The sequence below is a fragment of the Dipodomys merriami genome, unplaced genomic scaffold (genome assembly GCF_024711535.1).
Source record: "Dipodomys merriami isolate MVZ:Mamm:240054 unplaced genomic scaffold, mDipMer1.0.p SCAF_36, whole genome shotgun sequence".
Taxonomy (NCBI): domain Eukaryota; kingdom Metazoa; phylum Chordata; class Mammalia; order Rodentia; family Heteromyidae; genus Dipodomys; species Dipodomys merriami.
In genome coordinates, this window is record NW_027205159.1 from 42,986 (window position 1) to 59,656 (window position 16,671).

General features: G+C 49.2%; 1 protein-coding gene across 6 annotated transcripts in view; it reads right to left on the reverse strand.

The window, feature by feature from the left end:
- The window catches only part of Fam178b (family with sequence similarity 178 member B), a 112,579-nt gene that overhangs the window by 4,404 nt on the left and 91,504 nt on the right, over window positions 1-16,671 (reverse strand). For all 6 annotated transcript variants that reach the window (XM_069988461.1, XM_069988462.1, XM_069988463.1 and 3 more), the window contains one exon: window positions 15,493-15,618. In XM_069988461.1, coding sequence (XP_069844562.1) covers window positions 15,493-15,618 — 126 coding nt within the window. The remainder of the gene's footprint in view (window positions 1-15,492; window positions 15,619-16,671) is intronic.

Consider the following 16,671-nt stretch of genomic DNA (forward strand, 5'->3'; position numbering starts at 1 on the left):
GGGTGAATTGCTGTGGGGACTATAGCTCAGAGGCATCAAGGACTAAGTGATCAAGCCAAAGTAGGATTCAAAAACAAGCCAGGAGCCGGGCGCTGGTGGCTCACGCCTGTAATCCTAGCTACTCAGGAGGCTGAGATCTGAGGATCGTGGTTCAAAGCCAGCCAGGCAGGAGAGACCGTGAGACTCCTATCTCCAATAAACCACCAGAAAACCGGAAGTGGCGCTGTAGCTCAAGTGGTAGAGCGCTCGCCTTGAGCTGAAGAGCTGAGGGACAGCGCCCAGGCCCAGAGTTCAAGCCCCACGACCGACAAAAAAAAAAAAAAAAAAAAAAACAAGCCAGGTACCAGTGGCTCACATTTTTAATCCTAGCTATTCAAGAGGCTGAGATCTAAGGATCTCCGCTCCAAGCAAGTCCAGGCAAGAAAGTTGATGATATTCTTATCTCCAATTAACCACCAAAAAGCCAAGAGTGGAGGCATGGCTCAAGTGGTATAGTGCTTGCCCCCCGACCCCACACACACACAGAGGATTTGAGGAAAATATGGTCCTGTGGGGTCAGAGGCTGCAGATTATAACAGCAGACAGATCCTGAGGGTTGATGAAAGAAACAGAGGCAGGGCATCTTGGGGGACTGAACAGCCAGGTAGCTAGATGGGCTGGTATGGGATAAAAAAGGAGGTAGCTTAGGACACATCTGGCAATGAGTCTGGGAAGGGTAAGGTAGTGGGGGATAACCTGGAGATTCCTGGGGGAAGCTGCTGATAAAAGTAGCCAATGGGTGGGGTGGAACACCAATGTGAGCAAGTGGCCCTCTCTGGGAGAATAGATTACAGGATGTCATTCTCTCTCTCTCTCTCTCTTACTTTTTTTCCCTCTCTTTTTTAACATCTGCTCTTGTGCTTATTAGGCAATAGTTGGTTATGCCTTGCTCATGGTCTCAGAACACTGTTGCTTTTTTGTTGTTGTTGCTTTGCTGGTCCACGGGGCTAGATCCTTTTTTGTTCAAAGCTAATATTCTACCTCTTAAGCCACAGCACCACTTCTCGAATTTTCTGGGATTAATTGGAGAGAAGAGACTCACAGATTTTCCTGCCCTGTCCTGACTGGCTTCAAACCGTGATGTTCAGATCTCAGCCTCCTGAATAGCTGGGGTATACAGGCATGAGCCAACAGTGCCCATTTTTTATTTGTTTGCTTGTTTTTGTTTTGTTTTGCTATTCCTGAGGCTTGAAGTCCGGGCCTGGGCACTGTTCCTGAGCTTCTTTTTGCTCAAGGCTAGCACACTACCACGTGAGCCACAGTGCCACTTCCAGCTTTTTCTGTGTATGTGGTACTGAGAAATTGAACCCAGGGCTTCGTGCATGCGATGCAAGCACTCTACCAATAAGCTACATTCCCAGCCCTCGCTCCCCCTTTTTAAGTAGTTGTACAAAGAGGTTTCAACTCCACCAGTCAGATTATGAGTACAAGCATCTTGATCAATGTCACCTCTCCCATTGTTCTGTTTACAGCCGGTCCTAGGCTTCAACTCAGGGACTAAGTGCTGTCCCTGAGCTTTTTTTTTTTTTTGGGTGCGGTCGTGGGGCCTGAACTCTGGGCCTGGGTGCTGTCCCTCAGCTCTTTAGCTCAAGGACAGCACTCTACCACTTGAGCCACAGTGCCACTTCCGGCTTTTTTCTTTTTGTTTATGAGGTGCTGAGGAATCAAACCCAGGGCCTCAGGCATGCAAGGCAAGCGCTATACCACTGAGCTACCTTCCCAGCCCCAGCTTTTTGTTTTTTACTTTCTTTTTTGCCAGTCTGGGCTTGAACTCTGAACCTGGGTACTGTGTGGCTTTTTCTGCTTATGTGGTGCTGAGGAATCAAACCCAGGGCCTCATCCATGCAAGGCAAGCACTCTACCACTGAGCCAACTTCCCAGCCCTCCTCCCTGAGCTTTTTTGCTCAAGGATAGTACTCTACCAATTAAGCCATAGCTCCACTTTTTGCTTTTTAGTTGTCAATTAAAAATAAGAATCTCAGGGGCTGCCGGGCGCTGGTGGCTCACGCCTGTAATCCTAGCTACTCAGGAGGCTGAGATCTGAGGATGGCGGTTCAAAGCCAGCCCTGGCAGGAGAGACTGTGAGACTCCTATCTCCAATAAACTACCAGAAAACCGGAAGTGGTGCTGTAGCTCAAGTGGTAGAGCGCTAGCCTTGAGCTGAAGAGCTGAGGGACAGCGCCCAGGCCCAGAGTTCAAGCCCCACGACCAACCAAAAAAAAAAAAAAAAGAATCTCAGGGGCTTTAGTACCTGGGATGCTTCAAACCATGATCTCAGCCTCTTAAGTAACTAGGATTACAGGTATGAGCCACTGGAGTCTGGCCTGTTTAAGTTTTTTTTTTTTCTTTAAAAAGAACTGCCTGGCTGGGAAGGTGGCTGGGTGGTAGAGTGTTTGCCTCACATGCATGAGGCCCTGGGTTCGATTCCTCAGCACCACATAAACAACAACAACAACAAAAAAAAACAAGTGGTGCTGTGACTCAAGTGATAGAGTACTAGCCATGAGCTGAAGAGCTGAGGGACAGTGCCCAGGCCCAGAGTTCAAGCCCCACGACTGACCAAAAAAAAAGATACTGCCTGTTATAATTGTACTTAACCTGCTTTGGCACATGGTGGTGGGGTGCAGGGGGTAAGAAAGAAAGACATGACCTTGAAAAGAAGCTGAGGCCCCTCTTGGAGAGGGTAAACCACTTGGCCCTGAACAAACTGTTGGTGAGGAGTGACTGGAGATGTCAAAGAAAATACCTAAACACAGTGGAGCCTGGGAGAGGGTGTGATAACCTGTGAACGTCACCTCTCAGACCTTTGATTTTCACTTGTAAACACCGTTCTCCGGTAAATAATCGAGGCACTTGGAAGGACTACCCCGGGGCTCAGTGCAGGAAGTCTCCCAGTAGTACTGAGGCTGTGGAGCTCTTCCTGGGAGAGGCGGGGTGAGGAATGCCCCGAGGGATACCAAGGAGGAGGAAATTCTGTCAGTGGTATTTACCCAGTGCAGTGGGGGATTTGGTGAAAGAAAAAGTGCACTCAGCTCTGGTTTCACAACTTCATTCTTATGCTGATTCCCACAATTGCATTTGCAGGGAAAACCCCAGAAAAACGAATCTGAGTGTGTTTAAATGGGAGTGGGGGCTGGAGAAGGGGAGACAAGTCCAAAAGGAAATCCCATTAACCACATTTTATAAGCTGTTTTTCCAAAGAAGACAAACCTGCCTCAGCCTGAAGGTTGGACACGTTCTCCTTCACTGGATGGCACTCCCTAGAGTGGATCCTACAGGAAAGGAGACCTCTAAGATGGGGCTGGGGTTCTAACCATGCACATAAATCATGGCTACTGCTGGGGTCCCTGGTAGTGCTTTTGAAAAAGTAGTTTCTATCTGGGGTCTAGCTCAGAGGGATAGGATTTGTCTTAGCATATGCAAGACCTTCTCCAGCTTCAGTGTTGGCACAAGGTAGGCCTGGTCTCCATTTCTTTTTCTCACTGAGGATCTCAGGGAGGTACCACAGGGTCTCACTCTGTCCAGACCAAGTACAGCAGGCCTAGCTCCTTTCAACTGCTCTCCTCTGAGTGCAAGTCAGAGAAGTGACCCATTACTGGGGAAACTAGGGGTTCTGGACTAAAAGCAAGCTGAACCTGAGCCTCCTCTAAAATGCTACTGCTTGGGAGACTTGAGGTAGGCCGGGGTACAGGGCAGGCATGGTAGGCGAACGAGAGGCTGCCCTGCAGTATGTGAGGTAAACAACATACGTGAGACAGTGCTTCCTGCTCTGTCACAGTGACCAATTCTTGAACTCAGCAAGTTTGCTCCTGTCCTGGCTGGCACTACAGAGACATCAAGCCTCCTCCCATCTCTCCCCTCCCCCACCCCTGCTTCTAGTAAGAAGCAGTGGATATGGGAGGGTGCCTGTGATGCCAGCCAGATTTCAATTTGGGGGGAAGGTCAGCATGGCTTCAAGGTCGGCTCCATGCGGGTGGGTTGGGGCTATGCTGTCCAGGCCTCAGGCCCTTGTCTGACCTGCTCAGAAACTCAGGTCCTCTCACATGAACGCAAGGCAAGGACAGGAAGCAAACATGAAATAGTACCCAAGAAACCTCAGCACGAACTTAGAAAAAGAATGAAACGTGTCTGGACCCAATGCTGATGAGAAAAGGCAGGACCATCCTCTGGCTGCAAGAACTGTGTTTCTATTTCCTGGGTCTCTCTGCAAAGCCTGGTAGGCAGGCTCTTCTCAGAAGCTGCATGCAGCACATTGCTTCATTACTGGCTCTAGAGACCTAAAGCAGGCCCTCCCCTTCCCTCCCCTCCCCTTGGGATGCGTGATGGCAGACAGCCCACACTGGGCTTGTCACCCAGCAGGAGAAGGACAACTCCTCTGTGGTGTGCTCTAGCTAGTTCTGATCCCAGGAACCACTAGCTAAATCATCCAGCTTAAGTGAGGCCCATTCGCAGCACTTTTGTTATGAAACAAAAGGGAAACATGGGTGGACATTTCCCAGGAACTTTATCCATCAGGAAACCCCGGCCCCTAGCTAATGCCAAGGGAGCAGCCTATGGCCTGGGGTTACTTTTGCCAAGGAAGGGCAGAAAAGAGGGGAAGTTCTCAGGAAGCCATTTGCATAGAAGGTCAGGACAATTCCTTCTAAACTCGGGTCATAACCGATGATATGGCCTCTCCCTGGACAAATCTTCAAATGGAGTCCTTTTCCTAGAGGCTGTCAGGCAGGAGAGGAGGGCAGGTGTTCTGTGTGCTAGAAAACTTTGTGGGAGCAGCTCCAGTGAGGTTTTGAGACAGCTGCTGGGGTTGAAGGAGGACAAGGCTGACCCAGGAACACCTGCTAGGGGGGCTGAGACTGACTCATAAGCTGTGGTGCTCCAAGCCACAATGCTGGGGCCCAGGAGCTCACCCCTACAGATGTCCCTGCTCTCATTCATGGCGCTAGCTCTATGCTCCCAGACGGGGACACCAGGACCCAGTACAGCCTCATAGGCTTTAGGTGGTGGCTACCCTTAGAAATATACATTTGCCTGGCCTTGAAGGCCTGAGGTCTAGCCCAGACTAACTCCAAGAAAAATATTCTGTCTGAAGCTGTCTAGTGGGTCATGCCTGTAATCTTAGCTACTTAGGAGGCTTTGATCTGAGGATGGAGGTTCAAAGCCAGCCTAGGTAGGAAAGACTGTGAGATTCTTATATCTTATTAACTACCAAAAAGCGGGAAGTGGAGCTGTAGTTTAAGCGGCAGAGTGCTACCCTTGAGCAAAAAAGCTCAGGGACAGCACCCAGATCCTGAGTTCAAGTTATAAGGCAGGTACAAAAAAGAAAAAGTTCTGCCTGAAATGGGAACAAGCGCTCTAAAATCAATCTAGTCTGCACTGGTTTGCCTTGGACAATTTCAGACCTAAGGCAAGAGCTAGGCCATGATTCGTTTGACTTTTTTAAACAAAACAAAACAAAAGCAAAACATGATATTATTATTTAATTTAAACTTATCCATTTAAAATATGCTGACCCAGTAGGGCATGTAGAAAAAGCCTGACGACCCTCCTCCCCACTGCTTTTTAGTAGATTTGGAAGCTCAGGCTTAGGGAGGTCCCCAACATGCATGACTCCTGTCCAGGGATGTCTGGGCAGAAGCAAATGTCTGGGTTTTCACCTTTCAGCAGGACAAGCTACCACAGTGTGGTGATCCTAGGGCCCATGGGGATGTCCTTTTCAGCCTGTGCCCCAAGGGCATAACCCATGTGCTTCTCCAGGGGTTGGGCAAACCAAACAATAACAACAATAGGTAGTAGTGAGTAATCCAAAGGTAGGGCTACTCTCAGGCCCCAGGCCAAGAGCTTCAGCCTGGGGAGACAGCCAGGGCTTTTCTGGCTGGTGTATCCATCAGAACACAAGATTAGAGGCATGCATTTTTCTAGATGTATCTCATCTGAGCCTGTTCTGGAGAGTAGCACTTGTCATCATCAATTGCTAAAGGGTCACTTCTTCCTTGTCCTCAAGACCAAACTGATTACCTATTTTCGTTGTCCACATAGCTTCAGTTCTAAGGTTATACTCTCTGACCTTGGCCTGGACAAACACTAGAGTAGTAAGCAAGGGCTGCCATCTAATGTCCCCAAGGAAAAGCTGACTTTGGGAGTGATTCTACCCAGAACAGGTCATCAGTCCCATCTTAATGAGAAGGAAATGACAAGGACACATGACCAAGTGCTAGGAAATGAGACGTGTGACATAATACCTCTTTCAAGACCAAGGTCCCTGGAGGCACAGGGTGGGAAGGCCAGAGAGCAGACGTCACAGGCAGCACCTGCCAGACTCATGACAGGGTTTGCTATGAGGGACACTCTCTTCTGTAAATGAAAGTGGCTGTGGGGTGTGGGGGTGGGTGGAGCCCTAAATATGAGGCTGCTCTAGGGTGATGGGAGACAGGCTGGTAGCATCTGGACAGGAACAGGACTTCCGGCTCAGCTGCTGGGAATGGTCACTGCATGGAAAGTTACTCTCAGGGCCCCGCTGGGTGGAGAAACAGGAGGTCTCTTCCCAGGCTGCTGGAGAGCCTTGGGAAGCCCACACCCTCCACTTCTTCAGAATGTGAGCTCTGTACCTGCACTTGTAGCTCCCCTAGAGTTCAGAAGCATCAGGCCCTGTCATACTGGTTTTCTCTTTTAAGCTCTATCCCAACCTTTTTTTTTGTTTTGGTCGGTCGTGGGCCTGAACTCTGAGCCTGGGTGCTGTCCCTCAGCTCTTCAGCTCAAGTCTAGCACTCTACCACTTGGGCCACAGTGCTACTTCCGGCTTTTTCTGCTTATGTGGCGCTGAGGAATTGAACCCAGGGCCTCATGAATGCAAGGCAAGCCCTCTACCACCTTCCAGCCCCCTCTATTCCAACCTTGAAATTGAACCTTGAGTAGCCTTAGCTCCTGCTGTGGATACTGAGGACAGAGTGGGAAATGGGAGGCTCTGGTACAGAAGGCTGGGGTGGAACAGTGATAGGGGCTAGGATAAAAGCAGGAAGGTTCAGGGCTTTTTCTTCCCTATACATGTGCTATATGGTGCTCATCTCAGATGTCTAAACCATTCCTATTTTTATGGGAACCGCCAAGGGGTTGTGAGCGATCCTTAAGAGAAGGTTCCCACCAGCTCATCCTTCCTCTGTGGCTTCCTGCTGTGGTGGAGATGAACCCCGATGACAAGACAGGGATGCTAGGTTCTTCCTGCTTCTGAAGCTGGGCCTAGAGACCCTGATCCTTGAGGGGCTGGAAAATCCCAGCTCCTTCAGTGGCCCAGACAGTGACAGGAATCTTGGTGCATGTGTGAGAGTTGACACCTGTGTGTGTGTGTGTATGTGTGTGTGTGCACATCAGCATGTGAATCTGAATGTGAGAGTAAGTATATGGATCTGTGTGAGGAGAAAAAAAAGCCAGCATCAGGGGTCTACATAGCCATGGAATGCTTGCTCAAAGCTATTTCCTCAAAAGAGAAAAGGAACCACTTCAATATCTCTATGAGTGTTGGCATGGCTAGAATCTGGGAAGTATGGCCTTCCTAATACTTTCCAGGAGCCCCAAAACGTAAGGCCTACAACCAAGACCTATAACCAAGAAACAAGGTATTCTATGGAATCCAAGGTTTCCAGGTAACGAGGATTTTCCCCCTTTCTAAAAGCATTCCAGTCTCTGCCGGGCACCAGTGGCTCACGCCTGTAATCCTAGCTACTCAGGAGGCTGAGATATGAGAATCACAGTTCAAAGCCAGCCCTGGCTGAAAGTCCTTGAGACTCTTATCTCCAATAAACCACCAGAAAAACCGGAAGTGGCGCTGTGGCTCAAGTGGTAGAACACTAGCCTTGAGCTGAAGAGCTGAGGGACTGCGCCCAGGCTGAGAGTTCAAGCCCCATGACCAATAAAAATAAAATAAAATAAGAGCATTCCAGTCTCTTGTCTCTTACATTTAGGCCAGGTTGTTTCATGGCAGGTCTTCAGCTCTGAGTCCAGCAGAGGACACATGAACTCAGCTAGCCAATCGCTATAGGCCGGCCTGGCTACCTAACTGGCAGGGTATATGGCCCAAACTAAGCCAAGCCAATGAGATTCCACTCTGGGACAGAAGCTCTTTCTTTCCTCCTAGCTAGGGTGTCTGAGGAAAAGAGGTCACCCTCGCATTTCACACAACTGTCAGGGGAAAGCCCGCCTAGGAATGCCGCAAAGGGGCAGAGGGAGTGGTGGGGACAGTGATATGGGGAGTTCATGACACTGTTTAGCCCTGGATTCTGCTAAGCCTGATGAGTTGTCTCAGGATTATCAGGACTGTTTTCCCTCACTAAAGGGGTCTGGCAAAGACAAAGGAGAAGGGACTGAGAGGGTGAATAAGCAGGGAGCAGATAGAAGGTGTAGACAGTGTAGGAGGGAACCTTCCTCACCCATCCTCAGCCTGAGGCCAACTACCTAGACGCTTAGGCCTACAGAGAAGCAATCTTGTTTCTTTGTTCTTGTGCTCCTATTGAAGCTTGAACCCAGAGCCCCATGATTGTGTTTGGCTTTTTTGCTCAAGATGAGTTCTACCACTTGAGCCATACCTCTATTTCTTTCTGGCTTTTTGCTGGTTAGAGGTAAGAGTCTGTTGGATTTGTCTGCCTGGGCTGGCTTTGAACATGATCCTCAGATCTCAGCCTCTTGAATAGCTAGGATTACAGGCATGAGCCACCAGAACCTTGCCATGGGCAGGCCTTGAGTGTATAAGCTCTAGGGACCCAAGGACATGCAGGCAAGCTGGGGAATGCGGGGAGGAGACTTGAGGCTAAGCCATGGTCACAGAATGCAGGGGTTCTGGGAAAGGCATCCATGGCTTGGATTCAAATGGCATTTGATTTGCAGGCATATAGCTCATAGATGGGGTAGGGCCAGCTGGCAAAGGCTTAGCACAGCAGGGCTTAAGTATGATGTGATAGGTCAGCATGGGAGGAAGACAATACACAGAGCCATCCAAGGGGACATGAAAGCCGAGGAAACCCATTAAGATTGTTAGGTCAGAAGCGGATGAGTCAGCTACACAGGGAGAGAAACAGGCCCGATGGCTGGGTTGGATCAAAAGCTGCCTGAAGAACTCCAGCCTACCTTCCCGTCTTAACTTTGTCATTTAAGCCCTCATTATGCACTTGCAAAAAGTCTAGAATTCTCAGGACCCAAGCACAGTTGGCCTGGGCCTGCCATACCCAGACCTGAGCCTCTCTTCTCTCTTTACCTACCCTACAAGGTAAGCTTCCCAGAGGCCACTGTTTTGAGGTCTCAGTCAAAATTTGTCTGGTGCCCCTCATTTTGGAGGAAGTAAGATAGAGCCAACCACAGACTATGAAGGGGAGGAAGTCAGGAGTCCTGAATGTCTATTTTCTGTTCCTCAAATCCTTTTTTGGGGGGGAGGGGGGAGTCCATCATGGGGCTTGAACTCAGGGACTGAGCACTGTACCAGGGCTGTTTTGCTCAAGCCTAGTGCTCTACCACTTTTTTTTTTTTTTTCTGGTCAGTCGTGGGGCTTGAACTCTGGGGCTGGGCACTGTCCCTGATCTCTTCAGCTCAAGGGTAGTGCTCTACCACTTGAGCCACAGTGCCACTTCCGGTTTGTTATTGGTTTATTGGAGATAAGAGTCTCACAGACTTTCCTGCCCGGGCTTTGAACCATGATCCTCAGATCTCAGCCTCTTGAGTAGCTAGGATTATAGGCGTGAACTCAGCATCCAGCCCAAGTCCAGTTTGCTTCCAACACTTTTAACCTTGGCCTAATCCAAGTCTGCAGTAGGACAAGTCTCTTCTCTCTGTGCCAAGTAAAGGCCAGGAAGGAAAGGACTATGCTTCACCAGGTGGAAAGGCAGACAGCACAGGGGAGACAAAGAGACTCTAGGTCCACTTGTCTTTGAGGGTGAGGTGCCTGTGCTGGAGCCAAGCCCCAAGGAATATCTGCCCCCTTGCTGGGGTTGAGACTGCCGGAGAGGGCAGAGGCAAGCACAGAGCTGCCAGAGGGCCGTGACACCCTCTCTGTCTCGGCCTGCTCTGCCCCTGCAGTGAGAGCCAGCCTCTCCCCACCACAACCACCCATTAAGACAGCTGCTGGCAGGGTCACCAGCACTGGGACCAACAGCTGCAGTCTGCATTTGCAGAGCAAAAGCAGTAAAACTTGTTCGTCAACTCTCTCAATACACACACACAGCACACCACAGAGATTTACAGTAGATGCTCACAACACACTTGCACACAAACACACACAGCAAGCTACACACCCCACAGAAGCCAGGCTGGTGGTTAATTGGAGGTCCAGAGTTTGTGCAGCTGGGCAGGGCTGCACAGTACTCTCAGGCTCAGGAGCACTCCCATAAAATCACTTTTTCAAAATAAGCATCTCTATAAACAAGTGTCCCCAGGACTCGGCAGCACGTGGCTTACCCAGGACCTTACTGGAGCGCACCTGGAGGAAGCTGACTGCAGCCATCAGAGCTTAGTCTAATCTCTGACAGCTCTGCTGACTGCCAGGGGCTCAAGCTTCTAATCCTAGCTATTCAGGACGCTGACTTCTCTGGATCACTGTTCAAAGCCAGCTGGGCCAAAAAGGTCCTTGAGACTTCATGTCCAAAATATTCAGCAAAAAGCCAGGCTGCAGGTGTGACAGAGTTCCAGGTGTGAGTAGGAAAGCCAAGGGAGAGAGGGAGGCACTGAGTTCAAGCCTTGGTACTGGCACAAAGCAAAGCAAAACAAAACAAGCCTGGTACAGATGGTTTATACTGTAATCTTAGACACTAAGAAGGCTGAGATCTGAAGATTCTGGATCAAACCTACCTTGGGCAGACAAATCTAAGAGATTCATATCTCTAGTTAACTAGCAAAAAGCTGGAAGTGGATGGAGGTGTGACTCAAGTGGTAAAGTGCCAGCCTTGATCAATAAAAGCTGAACAAGAGTATGAGGCCTGGAGTTTAAGTCCCATTACCCCCCCCCACACACACACACACCACACACACACACAAAAAACTCCCCCATGCCCGGCCCTCAGTGTGTTCCAGGCTGGCATTCTCTGAGAACACTTTCAGACTAGGAGGAGGTGTACAGGGAAAGGAGCTAGGCTCTTGGTGCTTCACTTCTGTCTGATTCTACCCTCCCTCCCCATCCTTAGTTTTTCTCTCACACATGGGAGTCAGTTAACTTCTTCTAAGACCTCACATTTAATCAACTAGAGAAAACTTTCCATTCTACCATAAGGATCCTGATTCCTTATACCTTTCAGATCTCTATAGGGAAAGACTCCCAACAACACAGTACCTGGCAGAGGTATTGTTCAGTGGTAGACAGAGCATGTGGTTTGCATTTGAAAGGTCCAGGGTTCAATCCCCAGCATCCTCCTTCATAAGTATATACATAAAACATGTATATACTTACACACATAGAAGATATATATATATATATATATATATATATATATATATACACACCTATACACACATAAAATACATACACATACATATAATTTGTGTGTGTGGGGGGGAGGATCATGTGGCTTGAACTCAGGGCCTAGGTGATATCCCTGAGCTTTTCATCTCAAGGCTTGCACCCTACCACTTTGAGCCACAGCACCACTTCTAATTTTCTGGTGGTTAATTGGAGTTAAGTGTCTTACTGGCTGGGCACGCATGGTTCACGCCTGTAATCCTAGCTACTCAAGAGGCTGAGATCTGAGGATCACAGTTCAAAGCCAACCCCAGGCAGGAAAGTCCATAAGACTCTTATTTCCAATTAACCAACAGAAAATTGGAAGTGGCGCTGTGGCATAAATGGTAGAGCATTTGCCTTGAGCTGAAGAGCTGAGGGACTGCGCTCAGGCCCAGAGTTCAAGCCCCACAACCAATAATTTAAAAAACAACAACAATAACAACAACAACAACAACAACAAAAACCAAGTGTCTCACTGACTTTCCTGCCCAGGCTGACTTTGAACTGCAATCCTCACATCTTAGCATCCTAAGAAGTTAGGAGTACAGGTGTGAGCCACCAGTGCCCGGCTCATATAATTTCTTAATGGAGAAAAGCAAGACCAATTGGCCAGTGGAAAAAATGGTATGCAATGCAAGTCTAGCAAGACACAATTTTAACAATTTCAATAAAAGTGAGTGGATCATAATCCTGAGATTGGACATAACATAATCAGACCAAATATGACCACATACAATTTACACTGTCCATTTAAAGTAAGCAAAAGGCCCCTACTTCTGAGTTGCTAAGCTGGTAGCTTGGAGGAGATAGTGACAAACTGAATCAAGTTGTGCAATGTTGGTCTTCCTAGGGCCAAAATAAGGGTCTGGGAGGACCAAAGGGAAGCTCTGGAGGCCAGCTCTGAAGCACTGCTCTCTCTTCTGTAGACCTGTCTTATCCTCTCTATCTAGCTCTACTAGATAGGATGTTAGACAAGTATCTTCCTACTAGATGCTCTCTGGGTGAACCCAGCTCAAACTAGACAGACCAGGGCCGACGGATTCAACACTTCTTTATCTTTTCCTTCAGAGATGGTATCTTGCTATGTTTCCCAGGCTGACCTTCAACTCCTGGACTCGAGGGATGGATTCTCCTGCCTCAGCCTCCTGAATAGCCAGCCCAGATGGCTCCGCACTTTAAAATGCTTAAAGTATTTCAGCCACTTCTGGAGAAGCAGGAGAGTCCATGGACGTTCTTATTTTCTCTATATGATTTGCTAAGCAACTTTGATCCAGCTGAGACAAATAGCCAGCTTTGAGAACCCAGCCTGTCCCTTCTTCCTGACCAGCTCTTCCCCTGCCAGCCTCCTTGCTCCCTCACAGAGCTAAAGCCTGAGCGTGTTGCTCTTTTGTTAAAGTACTCGTGGCTAGCTTTCCCATGCAGGAACCTCACTAACTTATAATTACCAACAAAGTACTGTGATTGGTGCTCTCCGCACACAGGTAACACTTCAGAGAAGCCTAGGCCCTAAATGCTTTCAGCTTTAATAATACAAGGACATTAAGAGACCTGGGGGCCATTACTGGTCAGAGGGCATGCAGAAAGGGAGGGCAGTTTCCAGAATGGTGGCATAACAGCAGATGGACAGAACAAGGTAGAAGAACATTCAGAAGGGGGATTAAAACAGAATTAATTCATTTTGTTCATTAATTCATTTATCTAATGACAGAAGTAGGATGCAAGGCTGAGAGGCATGGCTGTGCCCACGGTCTAGCTAGCTAGCCAGACAAGGAGAGAACAGTGTGAGAGAGGAGGAGGCTGGGGAGACCAGGGGAGAGGAGCCAGGCAGAAGTGTTTATTTGTAGGGTTTGAGGAGGGCTGTGACCAACCCCCTGCAGTTTAGGGCAGGAAATCTCCCAGACAGGAGTGAACTGGCCAGGGGAGGAGGAATGGGGGATGGGGCTCAGTATGGCAGCCCCAGAGGCTGGGAAAGTAGCCATTTCCTCCTTGCTAAATCACCTCCAGCTGACCTGACTCTGGTCTCAGTTTCCCCACTGTACTCAAGGGGCAAAATGGCAGACTTTGAGCTCTGGGGATGAAAGACTTATCCCCAGCCCAGACCACCACTCCCTATAAAATAGGGCAGATGACGCCGCGGCTCTTTTTGGCTAGTGAGTAGCCCCATCTTGTCTTTGAAGATGAAACACACTTAGGCCTAATGAGGAGTCAGTGAGCCGAGGTGGGAGTGGAGCCCAGTCACCTGCCCTGCCTGGCCCCTCCCAGTCTGCACAGGAGACAGCACTTGGTCCATTTCACACTTTTCTTCATCCTCACTGACTCCATGTACCCCCACTCTTGCCTTCATCTGCTCTTAGGTACCACACCCTCAGAACAAGGTGAAGGAAAGCCCAGTAAACTCATACACTGTAGTATAGGGGTTCTGAGAGCTACCTCAGCATTGTCTGCCCCTTCCACTGTCCCCAACCAGCACCACCGTTTGGGACAGTGACTGCCCAAAGATGTGCAAGCCCTTCTCTGCTAACAGACCAAATCAGTCATTTCCAATATGGCTGCCAACCAGTGGTTTAACTTGGAGAGGCCTTTTCACAGCTTTTCACAGTGAGAAAAGCCCTCAAAGTAAAAGGATGCCTTTAATCAGCTCATCCCCACCCCTCAGGCCATCCTGTGAACACCTCCTGCACTACTACCAGACAGACTCAGAAATGTAGTGAGACAATTGGAAGCCTCGGGCTGGTAGGAACCACATATCTACTCGGTGAGGTCCAGGTTGCCTCGAGGCTACAGTCTCCACTCAGCCAGACCAGACACAGCCTCCTCTTTGTTCTCATCTCCCTTTCTCCCCTTGCCCCTAAGCCTCGGTTGTCCTGCCCAGACAGAACACCTCCCCACGGGCTACCCTGTCTCTTTCTGGAGTCCCACAACCGGCCTCTGTAACCATCCCCTGCTTCCTGGGAAATACTTGGCACAGGAGAAGAAGAGGCCATGCAGACGGCTCACACACTCCCGGGAGGCCGCAAGCCTCATAAATGTACTAATATGAAGCATGACTGAAAGATAACCTTCCCTACCTGTTCTGGAAGAGGAGCTTGCACCTGGGGATTAGCATATCTTCTTAATGGTTCATTTGTGTTCATTAAGTAGTTAGCTTATTTATCTGATTTGCAGAGTGATGCCCACAAGGTTGGCTTTCTAGATCATCAGCATTCAACCTCCGACCGTGGTTTGGGAAGTACTGCTTTCCTGGTTAGGAAGAATCCTATCTCCATTCTTCATCCTCAGTCTCAGTGGAGATCTGCACCCCTCCTGTGCTCCAGGGAGCTGGGCTCTCGGCATCTATTCTCAAGCCTCCACATGGGACATTTATCATTTCAGAGATCCACAGGTCTTACTGTTCCAAATTCTGTAACCTCCTGCTTCAGGAATAGCTCATTGCCCAACTCCCACCAGAGTTTAGCTTTAGAGAAAGCTGGGTGATGCCTGGAAGGTCCATTAGGAGAAGCTGGGGGTGAGCCAAGGGCTCAGCCTCAGTCACAGTCAGAGTGGGAACCAGCAGGGAGGCTGAGCCCAGCGCTACCCTCTCCTATCTACATGTTCTCTGAACTTCTAAACATACTCCCTCCTCCCTTCCACCAGCATATTTTGGCTCTTGCATCTTTCCAAACTCTACTTAAAGACCGAGCTCTCACAGAGCACACGCAAGCAGGGCCAGGTGATTCAATGGCCTGCATGTCCGTACACACAACCTTCCTTACATCTGAGTGCATGGTGTGGGCCAGGGTGCTAATTACAGGTTTTGGAAGGATGCTGAGTATCTCCTCTCTACATAGAAGGCAGCCTGCTGGCCTCTGTCCTAGCATGGCCTGAGGTTCTGGGAGGACTGGCAGCCACAGGTCCCGCAGGCTGTGCAATGCAGACAGCCCTGCCTTTCCCGCTACGCGTAGTGGCACTGCCTTGATGGAGGCAGACAGATGCCAGGTGCTTACCTTGTGGTCTAGCTCGGCACTGGCTTTATGCTGCTGCTTCTGGAAGGGTGGCAAAAGCTCAGAGACCAAGTACTGCCTGAGGGATGATGGCCTCATAAGGCTCAGGAGCTGGCTGAGTAAAGACAGCTGCGGAGGAGAAAGGACAGTCACTCAAGAAGTGAGGGCATGGGTGTCGGGGACATCTTCAGCTTACACCAGTGGGCTGTAACACCGTTTCTAGCATCTGAGTCCTCATCTCCCTTTGGAGGTGAGTGGCCTCTTAGACCCACAGGTATTCTCATCTACAAAAAATTCTCTTTCTCTTGCTGGGTGCTGGTGGCTCACACCTGTAATCCTAGCTATTCAGGAGGCTGAGATCTGAGGATCATGGTTCAAAGCCAGCCTGGGCAGGAAAGGCCATGAGACTTTTATCTCCAATAAACCACTTCAGAAAACTGGAAGTGGTGCTGTGGCTCAAGTGGGAGAGCGCTATCCTTGAGCTGAAGAGCTGAGGGACAGCGCCCAGGCCCAGAGTTCAAACCCTATGATTGACCCCCCCCCCAAAAAAAAATCTCTTTCTCGTGCAAAAATCAGAGCAAGGGTTCCTCTGTCACTGGGAAGGCCTGTGCCCGCCTCCGCTTCTCACCTGCCAGCCCATTCTCCCCTTCAGACTTCTCTTTTCATTGAACTTATCATTGTGGCATTTTTTTTTCATTGTGGCATTTGTGACAGACATGATGGAGAGAAACAGTGCCTTAACCCCCCTGTCCATCCTTGAGTGGTAACTACAATCATCTTTGTTTTGCCCTGCCTGTTTCCTCTGCCCTCACTATGTCCCCTTCCTCCTCTAGAATTCTAAACATTGAGTTATTTCACTCAAAAGGGTCAAGAAGATCCCACCAATAATCCAACAATCCCCAACAACCCCAACAATACCATTTTCATTAAACATTATTTCCTTTTAAAAACACAATACCATGTTCTTATCCAATAAAATTACCAAGAGGTCATTATCATCTGACACCTGTGTCAGTTTTCTCTGTCTTAAAAACCTCCTCTTACAGTAGGGCTGTTTATTTTTGGTCAGCTGTGGGGCTTGAGCTCTGGGCCTAGGCGCTGTCCCTCAGCTCTTCAGCTCAAGGTGAGCACTCTAGCACTTAAGCCACAGTGCTACTTCTGGTTTTCTGGTGGTTTATTGGA